The sequence below is a fragment of the Ciona robusta genome, chromosome 1 (genome assembly GCF_009617815.1).
Source record: "Ciona robusta chromosome 1, ASM961781v2".
NCBI classification, from domain to species: Eukaryota; Metazoa; Chordata; class Ascidiacea; order Phlebobranchia; family Cionidae; genus Ciona; species Ciona robusta.
The window spans coordinates 1,004,316-1,024,362 of record NC_143235.1 but is presented as its reverse complement, the minus strand read 5'-3'; the positions used below and the strand labels follow the sequence as shown (position 1 = coordinate 1,024,362).

At 35.3% G+C, this 20,047-nt stretch overlaps 4 protein-coding genes across 4 annotated transcripts; 2 read left to right on the top strand and 2 right to left on the bottom strand.

The window, feature by feature from the left end:
- Positions 1–79: 79 nt before the first annotated feature.
- Positions 80–4,337, bottom strand: LOC149741144 (uncharacterized). Its single transcript, XM_089874482.1, has one exon. It carries the CDS (start codon positions 4,197–4,199, stop codon positions 1,890–1,892), a length of 2,310 nt encoding a protein of 769 aa, XP_089730608.1. The 5' UTR covers positions 4,200–4,337; the 3' UTR covers positions 80–1,889.
- A 1,651-nt stretch (positions 4,338–5,988) lies between these two features.
- LOC149741143 (catechol O-methyltransferase B-like) lies at positions 5,989–8,298 on the bottom strand. Its single transcript, XM_089874674.1, has one exon. The coding sequence runs from the start codon at positions 6,987–6,989 to the stop codon at positions 6,333–6,335; it is 657 nt and encodes a 218-aa protein (XP_089730800.1). The 5' UTR covers positions 6,990–8,298; the 3' UTR covers positions 5,989–6,332.
- Positions 8,299–8,484: 186 nt separating this feature from the next.
- LOC149741142 (uncharacterized) lies at positions 8,485–10,626 on the top strand. The gene has a single exon (XM_089874662.1). The coding sequence runs from the start codon at positions 8,842–8,844 to the stop codon at positions 9,724–9,726; it is 885 nt and encodes a 294-aa protein (XP_089730788.1). The 5' UTR covers positions 8,485–8,841; the 3' UTR covers positions 9,727–10,626.
- A 4,227-nt stretch (positions 10,627–14,853) lies between these two features.
- LOC149741141 (isoaspartyl peptidase/L-asparaginase-like) lies at positions 14,854–19,569 on the top strand. The gene is made up of 7 exons (XM_089874649.1): positions 14,854–15,067; positions 15,346–15,428; positions 16,798–16,940; positions 17,315–17,478; positions 17,785–17,933; positions 18,356–18,436; positions 18,980–19,569. Exons 1-7 carry the CDS (start codon positions 14,919–14,921, stop codon positions 19,210–19,212), a joined length of 1,002 nt encoding a protein of 333 aa, XP_089730775.1. The 5' UTR covers positions 14,854–14,918; the 3' UTR covers positions 19,213–19,569.
- Positions 19,570–20,047: the final 478 nt, after the last annotated feature.

Here is a 20,047-nt window from a genome sequence, read left to right as displayed (position 1 = left end):
ACAGTATTCCACATAGCAGTGTACAGCAAATAGTCTTAATAATTTCTAACATAAAAACAGTTTTTCTGTTTTTTCTAACTCTGTAAAAACAACAAAACATTATTCTTTGAGTTAACACAAAGATAAAAATTCGGCAAGTCTACGGTTTTATTGCACATCATATTTTAAGGCAGTGGTTTTTAATCTGCTTGTACTAATACATTGATAGATAGTTAATGATGGGTACTGATTATTTCACTGTAAAGAAATACAATATATATATAATAGCAGTGTTTAAACTAAATTGGGTTTAGCTGGTAACAGTAGCAATAAACCTGCAAAAATCAGACCAAATATTTAGGCACAAATTGCAAGGACTTAACCACAGATATATATATTGTATATGTGGTTTTCATGAACAAGTATGTGCACCACATAGTTTAAAAACCACTAAAATACGGTCTTGTACAGATTTAAAAAATCCACTATCCTATAGTTTTAGTTTCCCTATGATTCAAAACCACTGCAATAAATAATGTGTGAAAAACACCAATGAGTAATAGGACAGTATCATGGTATGAATCAGCCAATAAACCTTGTATAGTATAATGTAACCAATGTAGATAACATATAGTAGGGTGAGGTAAGATTGGACACCTTTAACACATAATATCCAAATATTCTGATCGTGTTTTAAACAATTAACAACGGTCTATGGGATTCGTTAGTATACGATTTTTATAATTCTTTGAATGTTCTTTGTTTACTACCAAATGGGACGAGAAAATAGAATGAAAAGGTGTCCCATCTTCACCCATCCTACTATATTGAAACTTGCATGCTTTTCCTTGCATTGTATGGCTTAAAATATAAAAATAGACGGAAGAAAATGTGGCAAAGAAGATAGAAATGCATTATGAGAAAAATGGGCATGAAACATTAAACAATGAATCAGTTATTCATAAAATACATCATGTGTCATTTGTTTGCGCAAATACAGAATGGAAGACTAGAACATGATTATAAAACAATTTTAAACAACTGCTAAGCAGTGGGAACCCTAATGATACAATACCAAACTTCCTTAATAAAAAAACTTTCAAAAAAGATAAAATTACAAAAGAAAATATCCAAAACTATTTGAATGCAAAGTATAAATATTAATTGGTTTTACCCTGAGAATAGTTTTAATTTTATCCAAAAATGCCATTAAACTTTTTATATTCAATTAAAATACATTTTAATTAAAACAGGATACAACTGAAGATATATCTAAAGTAAATAACTCTGCTGTTGTAGAATTGTTAAATAAATTATAATTGGGTAAAATTGCACTGGAAGGCATGTAAGAAAAAGCAATGAAGAAATTGATGATAAAAGTGAAGATATTTGCACAACTACAATTAATGTACAAACTAAATAACCCTGGGTTTTATATTTACTGCACGGAAAAAATATAAAAGTAATTTTCATATTGGCAGAAAAGAGTAAGATTTAAAATGAAAAACTGTACATGATGTAAACATGAAAGAGCAAATGCAAAATTGAAGAGTAAAAGCTGGGACGTATTATATATATATATATATATATATATTAAACTAAATCTAGTTTAAGTATTTTACTTTGGTCCGCAGATGTTATTACTAATTACTATATTAATCCAATTTTCTAATTTTGTTGCACTATTTATAGAAACATAGTGTTACTTGGTCATTAATAGCATTCATAATTCTCTCTATATATAGCATTAAAATGTGTGCTATAAGTCACAAAGCATGTATGCCAAATTAAACATGAAATTTGACCTTTAATTTAAATTAGGACTTTTGCCTTGGTAATTTGGTATTCTACTATTCTAGTATGGTATTTATTTTAAAGATAATACAGAGCAATTATAAACAAGTTTAAAGTTACAAAACGGGGGCCTCTACTTTAGTTATGATTGTAGCGTCTCCAAAACAATACTCAAGTCGAAAACCGCTTCTGTGTCGAAAATTCTCATTCACTCTGCTTCGGAACTCAAGCAATGACTTCAAAGGCGGTGAAATTTTATAAAGTCGTGTGAATTTCTGTGACGTTACCAATCGACAATGCATTTCAAGCTCGAATAATGGAATGGCTAGATTTCCCATAAGCTTTGGCTGCGTATAATTCGCCATTGGCTGGTTTTTCGAAGCAAACCAAAACCGTATATTGAGGTACTTATGTTCGGTTGTGACAGGCAGTTTAAATTTTTCATTTTTCCATGTGTATTCGTTGCTTCCGGTAGGGCAGAGTGTGGTCTTTGAAATAACGGAAGTTTTAGTTACTTTGGCAAAATTTAGTTTTTCTAAATTTGATTCTCGGTCTGTAGAAAAAGATGCTCTTAGAGATGAAGTACTTGGAGCAGGAGCAACCTCTTTAACTGATAAATCAATCCCTGGAGTTTTGGGAGAACGAATCAGGTCCTCCACAACTGGAGGTGGGAGATCTGGGGTCTTTGGTTTTAATACATTCTCCTCAATTTTAAGCAGCTCCCTGTACTCTTCAGAGTCAAGATCAGAGTAATCTGATTCAGTGTCTTCATCACTATGAAGGCTATCATTCGTCATTTCTTCAGTTAAGAAGCTTCCTTTATTAGTAAACCTATCACAAGATGAATCCAGATCCACTGTGCTACTATTTGACATTTTACTATAAGATCGGACCCTTTGAACTTTAAAACGAAATCTTTCTTTCTTGTTTCTAATGCTCTCAATCACCGCTACAGCTTGGCTTAATGACGAGATAGAATTCCCGTTTATCTCGAGAATTTTATCTCCAGTATGAATTCCAGACTGTCTAAATATCGACGCGTTTTCCGTGAGTGATTTAACATGAACAGCAGTCACTGTTTCACCGTCTGGTTTGGTGAAAGGCAATTCGTGTAATGTAGCACTAAAATTACGCGTCACCATTAAGTAGGAAAGAGTTGACGGAACAACCTTTTTTAAATTGCTTTTTCGCTTAGGAGTTGTAACTCCTATTGGCTTAAAGTCTGAAAGGTTAGACGTGCTTGCCTTCAAAGTTTCATGTGTTGTGCTAAGCTTTTCACTTGTACTTGCTGAACCATTTGTAAAAGTTTGAAAAAGTTTTTTAGGCTCTAAGTTTATCCCATTTGCTTTAACTTCAGAACTCACATCTCGTTTCTCTTTTTGTGGCGAACCAAAAAAACTTCTTTCTATTTTTTCCTCATTTAACAAGGGCGTATTCTCACAGGATACCTCATCAAGCGACAATGTCGCGAAAACAACAGTTTGAGAGTTTGGATCTTTTCCGTCTTTTACAGGAATAAGCAGTCTTGTACATGCAGCTATAATTACTTCAACAGCTGTCAGATTTACATGGACTTCACTTACTTCCTCCTCAGAATGATGCTTGACGTGCTGGAACGAAAAGACTGGGTTGTACCGTAGTTTATAATGTGGAAAGGTGTGTTTCTTTTTAATTGTTCGTCGAATCTGGTTCACAATTAAAGACCCAAGTTGGGGAAGTTGCTTCGTCTCAAAACTTGTATCAACGTCAAACTTAATGTCTGGTTCCTCCACAAAACATACTGACCAATGCGCACATGGGAATCGTGAAAATTGAAGTCGAATGCTCCCCTTTAAATATTTAATCCGAAGCGAAACAAATGCAGTTTTACCGAACACTAAATCCACGTCCACAGCTAGACGGAGATTTCCGTCATATTCAATATCAATATCTATGGTTACATTGTCCGGTAATGGTCCATTTATCTGACACTTTGGATCATCCATAGTTACACCGTGTATTATCGGCAAATTACTCCCAAGTTCTATGTCATGGATTTTAAGCGACTGTAAAAACCGGCTAGCAGCTTTTGTTTCCATTAACTCCATCAGCTCCACATTGATTTTCTTTAACACCCACTTGTGTAGGTCCATTGAGTTTCTCCATTCGTTGAAAACGAAGAAAATGATCATATTTAGAAACCTACATGTCTCCGAACAATGCTCATCTCCCCCGGAGTTCAAGTTCTCATGCAACAAGCGGCCAACGCTTAATTTTTTGAACAACTTAGGCTTTTTAGGCGGTGCAATGGACTTTGTGTATTCATGCAGAAGATACATAACAACAGCAACAACTGTCAAAGCCCCGAGAATGAATGAAATTGTTATTGCACTGAGATATTGTACAGCATCTGTTACGTTCGTAATAAGAGATATTAAGCCGCCCATTTTGAACACAAGTTTCAACAATAACGTTGGTTATTTCGTGCAAGTCTCGTAGCTTCACATTTTATCCATTGAATAAATATTTTTCACAGTATGGTAAATAACCACTATAATGTCTATACTGCAAAAAATATACCAGAGTTTTTCATTATATGTAATAAAACTAAACACTAGGAGAATCCTCCGTTACGCTACAGATTAGGGTATATAATGGAATGTGTTGGAGGTTGGTGGTTAAGGGTTAGCGAATAACATATGTTAACTTTATAGGCACTGGTGAAGAATCCTCCAATACAGATTAGGCTGGCGGAAAGTGTTAGGGGTTGGTAAATAAAGTGGAGCGAAGATTCTTCACTAGCACCACTTTATAGACTGGCATGGATGTTTCCAGCTATTGTCCATAATTTTGCAACAATTTCAGTCAAATTTATAATCTTGACGATAAAAACTGTCAAATCGAAAAGACGGGTAAAAAATAGCTTACCGATTTTCTGTTTAATATATAATGAAACGCATACAACAATAACTAAAAAAACAAGGTGTATCACTTTACACAAAACCTAGATAAACGGCGCCATTAATAGTTATTACTCTGTTATTTTTTCGCGCAAACGTTAATGCAAAAAATGTCTTGTATACTTGATTAAACAACCCCACCAACCCACAAGCACAACATGCATTATTTCACACTATACCCCAGCAAGTTAATCATGGCGCAACTAATGCCAACTACTCTACAAATCAGTTATAACACATTTTAATGCTATTACAAAAATGCAAAATATGTTTCAGCGCTAATAAAAAATCGCGCGAATAACGCACTGACATAGAAATAAGAATACATATAAAGTAAATAATTTGTTTATTCGTCACGCTCAAGCAACTGCGCAACACTTAAATAGAATATTAAAGTAATAATTTAATTTTAAGGGTTTAAAATTGAGTCGTGCCTAAATATGAAAATAATTTTGATTCAAACAAATAAAATATGACACGTTGTCAACAAATTATATAATTTCGAAACAGAGTGTCACCATTAAACGTGTAGTAGTTTGGAGCGGAGTATGTTTATATACAGACTCTGGTTTGGGGTAGGTAAATGTTTTTAACTCTCTTTTCTCGTCTTAATCGGTAGTAAACAAGAATATTTATTTACTTATATAACCCATATCCTTGTGACTCCAAAATGGCGTTAACTGTTTAAAATACGATCCAAAAATGTCGGATATTAAGTGTCTACTGTATCTTGCCCAAAAAAGTAGTATATTTATCTCATCTTCCAACAAGTGTGACCGAAGTCGATAATTCCGTATTTTCACTGTAACTATGTACATAGTACTAAATTATTTGTCGCCTAGTCAATACGTACAGGTGATACACGTGTACTAGTACGTGAGATACCGTCAGGTGTAGCATCGTTACAACTGCAAATGTGTATACTGAACGGAAGCGAATATAATACTCGCGTAGCGGGCAACGACTATTGTTTCAACTCGGATGTTCTTTTAAAATACTTTTTTTTTCAATATAAACATGACAGCCCGTTTGTCCTGTTTAAAACTGGTGCCCTGTGTCCGCTTGGTAGATACGTATAGGCCTATGTAACTTTATGGGTAATTATTTTTTTAATGTATGGCTTACAATTCAGACCATCGTAATTGCAGCAGCACGCCCTTAACAGTAAACTCCTCAAGTATTTAGATTTCCACTTGGCCTTCTATGTGTACTATGTGATAAACTTTTTATTGCTACAAGAATTTAAAATGGACCTTTATACCACATATAGAGATACTAATGTATTATTGCTTTATTGGGTACGCCATATAAATATACCAAGCGCCGTAAGGAGATTTACGAAAGAAAAACGCTTTAACATAATAATTTACAATGATCTTATAGAAAATAACGATTTATAAGAGGGCATGTATGGGTTTTGCGCTTTAAAACAAATAAATAAATATGTTTGCTACACTGCTCCAGCAGTTTTATGGAGTCACTGATTAATAAGACACCGTGTATATGTATATATATACTATACGTTTTTTTAAATCACCTTTCCATTAAACGAAAATACATCACAAGAGTACAGTTTAAAACTTGGAGAGGCGATAAAGCGTTGCTTTGAACTAAGACTCTTCATGGTAAGTATATCGACTTTTCTATGGCGTCCTCGCGATCCGTATACTCCAATTTCGAAAGATAGTTTGCGCTTTTATATTTCGGGTTATTTCTCACATATTCCAAGTAATCTGGGCAACCGGGGTATATAACGTTATCAGCCACGATAGTCGTCCCATGTCTTATTAACCCAAGATTCTCCAGCATGATAAGATCCCGCTTATAAAGCTCTTTAGCGTGGTCAATAAAAACAAAGTCAAAAGTCTGAACTCCACATTTTTCAGCAATAGTTGGTAGAACTTCGTCGCTCAAACCCTGCAAAATTTGAATCTTTTTCTCCATGCCAGCAAAGGTTATAATTTGTTGGGCAAACTTGGCGTAATCTGGATTTGCTTCTATAGTGAATATCTTTGCGTCTTCCTTTAGCAGTCGGCTCATTCTAAGAGAGCTATACCCACAATAGCATCCCAACTCCAACACATTCTGCGGCGACGCCTCCAAAAAACATTTATCCAAAATCGCTCCTTTTACGTCGCCGACGTTCATTGCCTTTTCTACGTTGTAACAATACTGGTCTATGACGTCAATGACACTGCTCACGTCACCACGCTTGGCCGTTTTGACCACGTGATCAACGATGTGATATGGAAAAGTTAAATCAGTGCCTTTCGCCATTATTCGAATGTGATCAACTACAACAGCAAGTCTAAATAACTATAAAATATTTGTGAGGACAAGGCTGCAAAAATAAGCAATATTTCAAAATCTCACAAATCAGCTTATATAGTTTTTATTAAGGTCTTATCAAATTTTTAAATCTTGTAGCTTACAAAGTTTCACAAAATAGCTATAAAGCAGTGTTAAAACTTGTTAACAGAAAAACAATTTCTAAGCTATGTAGCTTTGGTTTTCACTATATATGTCTATTATACTTGCATATAACCGCCACTTATGCAGCGATAAACACCTAGGTACAGCTTAGCATATGGCTCTTAGAACACCAATATTTATAGCTCTATTTTTCTTGCTGCGCCTGTTTTGTAAATATATGATGTCTTCTTGCTCTGCATTCTGCTACGCGTGCGTTCGTTTTATCTTTATGAGAACAGGAAACAGGCGAAGCAATAATTATCTCACAGAATGTTATTGAACAGAAAATGATATGCCGTTGCCTAGTACAGTGCGCTGGCAGATCTTTGCCGATTAAATCAATATGGTAACCGCAAGCAAAGCCGTAGTCCTATATACTCCGAAGAGTGGGTTAAAATGGTTCATGTTTTTATATAGTAAACAAAAGACAGATATACAACCGTTATACCCTTACAACTCAAAAGAGCGTTTTAATCGTTACAAATTCGATTACAAATAATATGTGCTAACTGTATCCATCTTACCCTACAGTACTATAGTGGAGAGGGGGGAAGATGGGATACCATTAGCACCTAGTATCCAAATATCCTGATAGTGTTTTAAACAAGAAACAACAGTCTATGGGAGTCATGATGATACGATTTTATAATTCTTTGACTTTTCTTTGTTTACTACCAAATGGGACGAGAAAATAGAATGAAAAGGTGTCCCATCTTTTCCCATCCCACTCTATACATTTACCATCCTCACCCGTTTACCATTAACACTGCTAACACTGATTTTTATCGAAAAAACTGCTTAGCTTTAACTGTATATGATAGCAGAGGTTTTCCGGCACAAAACCCGCCACAGCAGTGACTGAAAAATGCTCTAGTTTCCGGTTAGTGCTACACGTATACACCAGCGTAGATCAAACACGCTAAAAACGCTTTGTCATGCCCAAGATGAAACCGCAAACATATGAGTCTGGTAAAAATACAACGAGTTCGTCCATAGAATAATTATTCCTTTTAAAACTGACTAAAACGCCGAAATGTTTACATAAATCGCTAAAAAGAACATTTGAGTATATGTTTTTCATCACAAATTGATTGTACTCGGTAGAATGTTAACTAGCTCTCTAGTTTTCTACAGGAAAATACAACAACCTTGATCGGTAGAGCCAAGTGACTTGTTTGTGTCGAAACTCGCACCCGCATTTTTTTGTGCGTAGTAAAAAGAGACTGGACCCTTCTCATGCCGCGTGTATTTCGAGCGCTCATCTCTGCAGTTCTTTCTCTTACTTTCCTAATGCGCGCACCACCGTTGTAGGTTGAGTTGGCAAAGATACAAGGCACGTAAGTGACCATGGAAATATTGTGCTACCGGTGCAACTGTAGTTTTACCGTTACCACCCATCTTACGCTTTTGTGAACTCCCCCCCTTCTTCGTTATCGTGACCAAAGGGACAATTTTTTTTCATTTCTTTGAATTTTTCACCATCTTAACTTGTCCTTAGCAAGTAAATAATGTTTACATAAACATGCGCAAAAAAATATATCACGACTACGGAAGCGAAAAGGAAGCACGTTTAGTTGTTCTTCGTTCATGCCGCTCATTTCAAAAAAATAAGGTTCATAGAAGCGCAATTATAACTCCTGAGGACTTATAAAACAAAATGCTAAGATTTTACGAAAATGAGTCAGTTACGGAAAAATATAAAAAGTTTCGGCCTCACTACCCGGCCCAGCTTGCCGCAGAAACTTTGGTGGAATTGAACGGAAAGAAATTGGATTTTCTGCTCGATGTTGGTTGTGGGGGCGGGCAATCAGTGAATATATTTGCCCCTTATTTTAATCAAGTTCTAGCCATCGATCCGAGCGAGAATCAGCTCAAAGAAGCGAGATCCCAAAACCAGTTTGCTCACGTGACTTATAAACAAGGAAATGCTGAGAAATTACCACGCGATGACGTCAGTGTTGACGTCATCACAGTCGGAACTGCTGTACACTGGTTCGATCGACCGAAGTTTTATGAAGAAGCCAACCGTGTTCTGAAACCCGGCGGTCGCTTGATCATTTTTGGATACTATGCACCAGATGTGGTTCCGCTAACTGTAACCGGTAGTGGCGCTGATAAGCTGTCAGAAATAGGCAGTCAACTGATGTATGAAGCTTTCGGTTTCCCAACGAAGTTTATTCATGTTTTTGACCGAATTCATGCCCACGGTCGAGACAAAAACCAACAAGTCATGAATGAAATGCCCTTTCCAAATAAATGGCGATGCGACAATTTATCGAAGGAATACTTATGGTCGCTTGTTGACGTGAAAGGATTTCTACAGTCAATTGATGTTTATGAACCTTACATGAAAAGCAAAGAAATAGAGCTAGCGGGACTTTCGGCAGAAGAACGCAAAGCAAGATTGTTCGAACTGGATTACACCGAACAATTCGTGAAGTCGCTCAAAGAAAGTTGGGGGTGTGCGCAGATGGAAAACTCAGATGTCAAAATGAAAGTCATCTTTAATTTCTTCGTCACAATAGCTGAAAAGTCAAAATAATAACTTACCTTAGCTAGTTTCAATTTATCAGGTTTGGAATGAGACAGTATGTGTTTTCATTCTCTTTTATCGTCCCATTTGGTAGTAAACAAAGAACACTGAAAAACATAAATTACACAATTATGCTAGGAACATTACACTTCAAGTTAAATTTATTAGGTTTGGGGTAAGATGGTACGTTATCATTCTCTTTTATCGTTCCATTTGGTAGTAAACAGAGAGCACTAAAAAACTTTTAATACATATTCTATAACGACTCTTTAAAGTGACGTTCTTAACTGTTAAAACACGATTAGGAAACACGGGACAATACGCACCTAAAGTATCCCATATTACCCCACACTTGTGTACCTTCTATTGGGTATTGCCATTTACATATTCATGCATATAGTTGTTATTTCAATACTGTATATACAAGTAATCTCTTCAAATGTGGCTGATGTGTCTGTTATTCAGTCAGTGTTGGGGAAGCTAGAGTGAATGAATGAATCTTACTTTATCCTCGCGTGGCTGGAAAACGACAGTCGTTATAACATGGCGTATCAGCTTACGAGTTACCATGTATGTTAATTCGTAAGTGATTATTTCTTCTTTAGATTTGTTTTAAACTTTGTTATGTATGGCTGATATTTTGGACAACCCATTAGTGACCGCTTGGTTGGAGCAATCGCCGTTAAGTGTCTTGCCCAAGGACACATACGCCATCAATAGTAGCAGCGACGAGCCTTGAACCCAATACCGCTTAGTTGCAGGCGCGCTACCCACTTTGCCACGGCGCCAGACAGTGTTACTACGAAACTTACCAATATCAAATGTTATCTACTTCTAGGAAAAAGTGACCAACATTTTCCGCCTAAATAACAACGATGCAGAAAAATTGCAACCAAAGAACTATATATATATATATATGATATAGTACGTGGGGTAAAATGGGACTTCGGTTTTTCCAATTTCTAATTCGTGTTTTAACATTTAACTCTTCTATAGTCGCATGGTCAAACTTGGAACAAGAAAAGAGAATTTAACATGACCCATGTCACCCCACCCTACTATATTTATATACATTGTTTACAAAAGTATTCATACTTTACCATGTTTATCCACCATTTGCAAAACAATAAAAGAAACGCTGGGGCATAATGGGCCTTAACATATAATTATAATACAGTGTCTCAAAACATATGTTCAGTATATACTAGGACAGTAGGTATAGCGACTACGCTTATTTCCTTTCAGTAATAAATATGTTATTTTTAACTGTAAGCGTGTTGGTTTACAACTGTTGTTTTGTCGCTTTATTTTTTGTTTTGTCGTCCTTTGGTTTAAAATATTTATAAATCTTTGCTACCGTAATCAAAGAGAAGAGACAAATAGTAGGATGGGGGAAGATGGGACACCTTTTCATCTATTTTCTCGTACATTTTGGCAGTAAACAAAGAACATTTAAAGAATTATAAAACTTTTTCCTCGCGACTTTCATAGACCATTGTTAATTGTTTAAAACACCACCAGGATATTTATATATTTTGTGCTAAAGGTGTCCCATCTTTCCCCACCCTACTAATAAAAAAAAGTAAATATAAAACATTAATATTTAAAAACACGAATATTTGACATCTCGAGAGTAGTGCCTTTTATTTTAATAAAAGTTGCCATAAAGCCTGACAACCAAAACAATGTAGGATTTAATTAAAATGACTTAGCAATCGTATACACAATATACAATATATATATATATGTATTGAGTAGGCTATAGCATGTATATACGCTTGATTCACATACATAGTGCTAAACGCAATAAGGCCAGGATGCGTGGCCTGTAAAAAATGTAGGTTGTTATGTCAACACTTCAATGTATAGTTGTATTAAGCGTGGACTTAAACGTTTTACCAGTTATATAGTAGGGTGGGGGAAGATGAGACACCTTTTCATTCTATTTTCTCGTCACATTTGCTAGTAAACAAAAAACATTTAAAAAATTATTAAACCGTATCTTCATGACTCCCATAGACTGTTGTTAATTGTTTAAAACACGATCAGGATATTTGGATAATATGTGCTAAAGGTGTCCTGTCTTCCCTCACTCTACTATATGAACTGTAATTTGCTTTGTGATTTTTGAACATGACACAAAAAGCAAATATATGTTTTAAGTCCGATTTAACCTTAAATTATAAGTGATTAGTTTTACAAATCAATATAAGCCATTTTCCCATTTCTGTTACAATGGAATCCAATTGATCTATCAACGTGTGCTAATCTCTTGGGCATTCTACCGTCTGCTGCTTATATTTGCCATTACGTTTGGTTGGAGTCTTATTATTAGCCAGAAACAAGACTTGTAGCGCTTACATCGAAGCGACTGCCGGTAATTTCTGTTAGTGTGGATTAAAAACAGGAAGTAGTACAGCATACAAGAACTGTTAGTCAGATATTTTCTACAATCACAGTATTGCAGGCAGAGGAAGCTACGCGTTGTAAATATACCTAACACGGCCGCATACCAAGGCAGACAAATAGGCTACCAGTTAAATAATTTATTTAAAATGAGTTTTAAGTTAAGTAGTCGGTCAGTGAACTGCGTAGGATAATCTGTTTAGTATGGTTTAGGTGGAAAGCCTGTACAATTCTCCATATAATATAATTATTTAGTAGTGTGGGGAAATAGGACACCTTTAGCACATAATATCCAAATATCCTCATCGTGTTTTAAGCAATTAACAACAGTCTATGGGAGTCGTGAGGATAGTGTTTTATAATTATTGTTTTTTTTGTTTACTAGTAAATGGGACGAAAAAATAAAATAAAATGTGTCCCATCTTCTCCCATACTACAATGTGCATACTATGTACAATGAAATGAAATTAACTGGAATCTTACTTGAGGAGAATAACACATATTTGGTATATTATAAAATAACCTATTACAGAAGGCGCTATGTTTCTAGGAATTTAACTAGAAGACAATAGTATATAATTAAGCTTATAGATTCGAGTGAACAACACAACACAAGTGATAGCCACTGCTAAAACCACCCAACTCTAAAGCAGATATGAATAAAACATATGTAATTTATGCCAATGAGTTGCTGGTAAATAACGGAGCTTACGCAGGTTGTGTAAACAAGAAGGCATTGCGTTATGCGTAGAGTGTCGAATGTTGTGTCTAGGGTCGGTATATAAACATTTCAAAATATTGTTTAAATACCCAAACATTGTTTATATACCGAACCTGGCTGTGCCTTGACGTATTTTTACGCCAATACATCCTATATACAAGTGACGTATATGGTGGACGAGTTACTGAATTAATGTATATACTATATAGTATAGAGTTATAGACAATCGTATTTAGGTCATCATAATAAAGTGCTGTGGGGTAAGATACCGTGGGCACCTAATGTGCAATTAAACTTTTAACTGCGGTGAATTTTGCGGCATGTACAGTATTTTAAGCTTGTTTAAAATAGTAATGTGGGGTAGGACTGGATACAGTTTCAACTAATTTTCTCATATTTCCTAATCGAAGTTTAAACAATTATCAACGCTATTTTAGAGTCGCGGAGATACGCGGTCATATAATTCTGTAAATATTCTTTGTTTACCACCAAATAGGACGAGTAAAGAGTATGAAAAAGGCGTGTTCCATCTCACCCCACCTTACTATATTACACGAACAAATGTTTGATTACTACATAGTTAACTAACAGTCATAAAATTGGTGACATCACGTAGTAGGGTGGGGAAAGATGGGACACCTTTTCATTTAATTTTCTCAATCCATCTGTTAGTAAACAAAAAAAATTCAAAGAATTATAAAACCGTATTCTCACGACTCCCATATACCGTTGTTAATTGTTTAAAACACGATCAGGATATTTGGATATTATGTGCTTAAGGTGTGTCGTCTTGCCCCACAATACTTTGTTTTTTAAAGAATTCTAAAACCATATCCCCACGACTCCCATACACCGTTGTTAATTGTTTAAAACACAATCTGGATATTTGGATATTATGTGCTAAAGGTGTCCCGTATTACCCCACTCTGGTATATATACTTTGCAATCCTCTACATAGGTACTTGTATATAATTAAGTGGCGGGCCGAAGATGACGTAATGTTTCGTTACGCGACATAATGTGTTGGCATGATGCAACGCGATGCATTAAAAAATGTACTAGTTATTGTAGCGGACAGGGTTAATAGCTAGGTTTAATTGTGAGCATATTACATTGGTTTTGCAGGCTTAGAAAAAGTCAGTTCCTTTACGTGTTAAAGGTTAATATGGACACAATGGTTTTATTTATTGAGGCATAAAGTTGCTATTTAAAGATAAAAGCACTCGACGACTCAACAGGTGTTTAGCATTTAGTTACAAGGTCGGATTTGAAGGAAGTATTTAGTTCCTTCACGTGTGAAAATTAAGTTCCCTCACGTGTGAAAGGGTAATTAACAATGTTTTTATTTATTGAGGCATGAAGGTACTATTTAAAGACAGAAGCAAAAGCTCGACGACTTTTACAAACAGGTTTTAGTATCAAGTTACAAGGTCGCCTTGGAAAATGTAGAGTTATTTAAAAATCTATTTAACTGCGAATCGCTTGGCTGGAGCCTAGACGAAACTGTACGAATGTGATTGGCGCGGAAGAACACGCCCCCCCACACGCCTCATGTAGGTCCATGTGTGACGTCGAATGTGAAGAGGCATATCTGAGTTATAGAAACGGTGCGTCAACTCTGGTCTGCTTCGGCAGTTCATTACATGAGCATTACAATAACGTTCGTATTGTCGTTTATTTTTAGACTTAATTAGGTTCGTTCCAGTGTAGTTTGTATGGGCGGGTAGTTTACGTATTTTAGATAGCAGTTAAAACTGTGTCAAGAATTGCGCGATCGGTTCAGTATAGTTTTTTTGCGTTAACGAATATTTTTGGTTCTTTTTATATAAAATAGGTTCATTTTAGTGTAGTTTGTACGAACGGTAGTTTGCGTTTTCGACGGTGGTCAATGTATTGTTTGTATAATTGTGTGATCGTTCAGTATAGTTTTGGTATTAACGCTTTGTTTTGCGATATTATGGCTACGTATACTGTGTAAAAAATTGCGTGGGCGTTTTAGTAAAGTGGTTTTTGTATTAACTATAGGCTTTTGATTTTATAGGTTTTTAGATTTAAGTACTGTGTGAAGTGTAGTATGAACGGTACAGTAAACGGTACGAATGTTACGAATGGTACAAATATATTACCAGTAATTGTTGTACATGGAGGAGCTTGTAATATTCCCCAACACAAAATAAAACCATCGGAAGAAGGGGTCAAACAAGCGGCTATTGTAGGGCATAAGTAAGTGGTGTGGAAACTAAACTAAATAATTAAATTTAGCTTCATTCATTCTCGAGTGGCGGGGCAACGACAGTCGTATAACACGGGTGTTTTGGTATACGCACGTAAGCCCAGTAATGAGTTACCACGTTTATAACTTTGGGAGATCATTTTGTAATGTATGGCAGACAATTTAGACAACCCATAAAAACCACTGGGTTCGAGCACTTTTTGAACTAATTTGGATCAAAAAATTCATATTTTTGTATAATTTTTTAAATAAAGTGTTTTATTTATAGGGTTCTTGCTGCAGGAGGAAACTGTGTGGACGCTGTGACTGCCGCAGTTGCTTGTTTAGAGGATAACCCTTGGTTTGACGCAGGTAAATATAGGGGATAATTTAATATACAGTAGGTTGGGGGAAGACGGGACACCTTTTATCTCTATTTTCTCGCCCCGTTTAGTAGTTAACAAAGAACATTCAAGAATTTATGAAACTATATGCCCATGACCCCCATTGACCGTTGGTGATGGTTTAAAACACGATTAGGATATTTGGATATTAAGTGATAAAGGTGTCCCATCTTTTCCGACTCTACTATATAATACTTTTATTAACCTCTTCGAAAACGATAGCGAAGATCTTCTTATTTAAAAACGATGGGACACCTTTAGCACATAATATCCAAATCTCCTGATCGTGTTTAAACAATTAACAGCAGTCTATGGAAGTCGTGAGGATAGAGTTTTATAATTGCTTGAATGTTCTTTGTTTACTACTAAATGGGACGATAAAAATTACATATCTTACCCCACCCTATTATAAAATTTAAATACACCACTTTGAACCTATTCTGAAACGCATTTCCCGACCGCGACCTTTAGCGTTAAGGTTAACAGGTGTTTTGAACCATAACTTAAAGTGTGGCCTGCGCAAACAAACCGATAATTGGAATGTTTACCTTGAAGGGGCGGGCGACTTATAACATTACAGTATTGTAGTGAATTTTACAGTTGAATAAATGAATGAATGAATTTTACAATTGATTGAATGAATGTGACTTATTTACCGTCATCTTAAAGCAAATTAAGAATTTTTATATTGAAGTCAATTCAATAAATGTTTTATAGTTACTGTAGCTTCATTAATCATTTTTATACTGTACCGCAAATTCATATCAATTTCTTATATCGTACAGCAAAATTATTTTTATTTTTTAATTTTTAAAATGAATTTAGTGATTTTTTTATACAGTAAATTTAATAGTCGTTTTTTAATACTATACCACAAGTTTAATCATTTTTTTATCATTTACCGCAAAATTAATCAACTTTTTATAGTTTTGAAATAAATTTAACGGATGTTTCACAGTGACCGCAAGTTTAATCAACTTTATACAGCGTATACGAGAAAAATTAATCAGTTTTTAAAGTTTTGCAATAAAATTATGGAGTGTTTTTGGTTCCAGTAAGTTTATTATTCAAGTTTGTGATTTTTTTACAAATTTTGAGTTATAGTCGGGTTTGGATAGATAGGGCACCTTTTCATTCTGTTTTCTCGCCGTATTTGATAGTAAACAAATAACATGCAAAAAATTTTAAAACTGTATCCACACGACTCTCATAGACCGTTGTTAATTGTTTAAAACTGGAGCAGGATATTTTAATTTTATGTGCTAAAGGTGTCCCATCTCTCCCTACCCTACTATATCATTTTTTGTATTTATGGCATTTAACTTTTTTAAATTCAGGTCGTGGTTCAGACTTGAACGCGGATGGCGAAGTTGAGATGCACGCGATGGTTATGCGTGGGGACACCTGTGATATAGGAGGGGTGGTCAGCCTTAAACTTATCAAGAACCCGATTGAGGCGGCCAAGCTAGTCCTATATGAGGTATGTATGCATATAAGGCGGGGCAAGATGGGACACCTTTGATACATAATATTCAAATATTCTGATCGTGTTTTAAACAATTAACAACGGTCTATATGGGAGTTGTGGTGCCCACGTTACTTACAAAAAAAATTACAAAATTTTATGTTACTTCTTGCTACTAAAATAATGTAATCTATTTAAGCATTTCTATGTACGGTTTAAAGCCAGTACGTTATTGGTTCGGTTAGATTATTTTTATATATTCGCTATAGAAGATAAGGCATGAACGGATACAATGCGAATGCGATCATTTTAACATTTCCGGCTTTTGCGTTGTTGTAATTGAGTTTGTTTGTTTTGCTTAAAGTCATTTACCGTATGTGACGTCACAGAGCCATCATTGTCTCCTGGACGGCCCGGCGTCGCTAAAGATGGCTCGGGAGCACAACCTAGCAGAAGAATCCCCAGAGTATTTTGTCACGGAAGAATGCAGGGAAAATTGGAAAAATAAATCAGCATACAAAAATGTCATCAAGGATTTCTTTAGCAGCGAAGAGTAAGATATATATTTTAGGTTTTGAAGCTGCTCAAAACAGACGACGAAACAATTCAGAACGTCTGTTATTTATAGTTACTATTTGATTTTGGTAACGTCTATACTTAAAAAAACGTTTACCGTCTTTATTTCGGCAAAAGGCAAATACTAGATTTCTAGCAATTAACAAAGCTGTTTTACATTCGCTACGGTTATGTAATTCTGTAAATACTTTTTGCTTACTAAATGGGGCAATAAAATAGAATGAAAACAAGTCCCATTTTACCCCACCTCATTATATTAAAAATTTAACAATATATTTTACAGCGGGCACGACACGGTTGGAGCAGTAGCGCTCGATGTACATGGCAACCTTGCATGCGCCACTTCAACAGGGGGTATCGCATCACAACTACCAGGCAGGGTCTCCGATTCCCCTTTATCGGGCTGTGGGGGTTTCGCGGATAACGAATCCGGTGAGAACAAAGTTTTAAATTTGTGCAAATCATTGTTTTGAGTTTTTATAACTTTAGGCAAATCAAATAACGTCGTTTAAACAAGTCTCTAATCGAAATAATCAGTAAATGGTTTATTTCTATTATTTTCGCGAGGCGGCGCAATGACAGTTATCCTGCCTAGTGCGTCATGGCGCCGACATTAAACGTTTAGAAGCACATTTTTCAACTAAAGACTTAAAGAAAAGATGTCTAAACTATATTTTATACCACTTTTTTAAACGATCTTTGCTATTGCTTTTCAAAGAGATAAACAAGTTTATGTTATGTTGTTCTATGTTGTTTTAATAATAATATATGTTTAATATATGTTGTAATATGTTGTTAATATATATATATGTTGTTTTAATAAACAGTATTACAACTTTGTATATTACACTCAGCCGCTGTATCAACGACCGGTCACGGGGAATCTATTATGAAAGTAAATCTCGCGCGATTGATTGCAATGCATGTTGAACACGGTAAGTTCTATTCGATAAGAAGTTTCATTTTACTATAACGGTTGCATTCTGTGAATAAGATTTGTTTACCATCAAATGGGACGATAAATTCTTGTCCTTTCTTCCCCCACCTTATTACACGTAAAAATACCACAAACAATTTTTTTAACAAATAATTAGAGTCATGAATACATTTTAGAGTCATGAAAATATGGGTATATAATTCTGTAAATATTCGTGTTTACTACCAAATAAGACAAGAAAGAGAACTAAAAATGTCTCATATTACCCCAACCGAGCAGAGCTATGGTAAGTTGGGTAAATAATCATTGTTTACTGCCAAAATGGGACGACAAAAAAATTAAAAGCAACCCCCCCACCCCTACCATACACAAAGTTTTTAACAATTAACAACGCTCTTTTAGAGTCACGAAGATACGGTTTTATAATTCTGTAAGTTTTCGTTGTGTACTACCAAATGGGACGAGAAAAGAGAAATACAATCTCAATTCAACCTACTATGGCATTTCATTTTTATATTTTTAACTCAAATTTTAATTTTAGGTCTTTCCCCGACCGCTGCGACAACGAAAGCTCTTAACCACATGCGGCGCAGAGTGACTGGCAATGGTGGCGCTATATCAGTAGACGCTAGAGGGCGTATAGGAGTCCAGCACTCGACAAATCATATGACATGGGCGCGCATAGGGGGGATGCGCAACGACGACGAAACCCCTTCAAACAACGTTGTTGAATACGGCTCCAACCAAACGAACGGTCGTCAAGAGAAAATCTAGTTTTCTTGGTTTAGTTTGTTTGTTATGTATATTTATAGCGAACAAGTTGTACCAACTAGAGCGTTTTACATTTACTTTTTCTAGGTCTTGGTGTTATACTATTACGTCAAACTATTTTTTTTATTTTGATGCATAATATTTCTTCTAAATTGTACTAAAATATTATTTTTTTAAATTAAAGAAAAATTGTCTCTTTTTCTCCTACGAAGTTTGGTTTTTATTTTTTTTTATCCTAGTTTTATGATTTTAAATGAAATATTTTAAATTTACTTGCTCGAATGCCCAATTTTGATACAAATTCATTTCTGTCCTTGTGTTTTGTTACGTCACAATATACATAGTCATATTTCGTTTTGATATTTTCTGAGAGTTTATTCAACAATCTAACTGCTGGCATCTAAGGTCTTGCATAGTTACGTGCCTACGGTTTAAACCCTTTAAATGTTTAGTTTACTACCAAATACGACGGAAAAAGTCTGTACCGACAGTGGTAATATTTTAGTTTTACAATATTTGGAAATTAAAACAGTAAATAGAACTACCCCACATCTACAAATTACGCGAAATTTAATTTAGTACACAGCAGTGCGTGCGCGTGTTTATAATTATAGTAGGGTGGGGGAATTTGGGACACCTTTAGCACATTATATCTAAATATCCTGATCGTGTCTTAAACAATCAAAAACGGTGTAGGCCTATGGGGGTCGTGACTCGTGAGGAAACAGTTTTATAATTATTTAAATTTTCTTTATTTACTGCCAAACTAAAAATATAATGAAAGGGTGTCCCATCTTCCCCCGCCCTACTTTACATTTCTCTTAATTTTGATCATAGT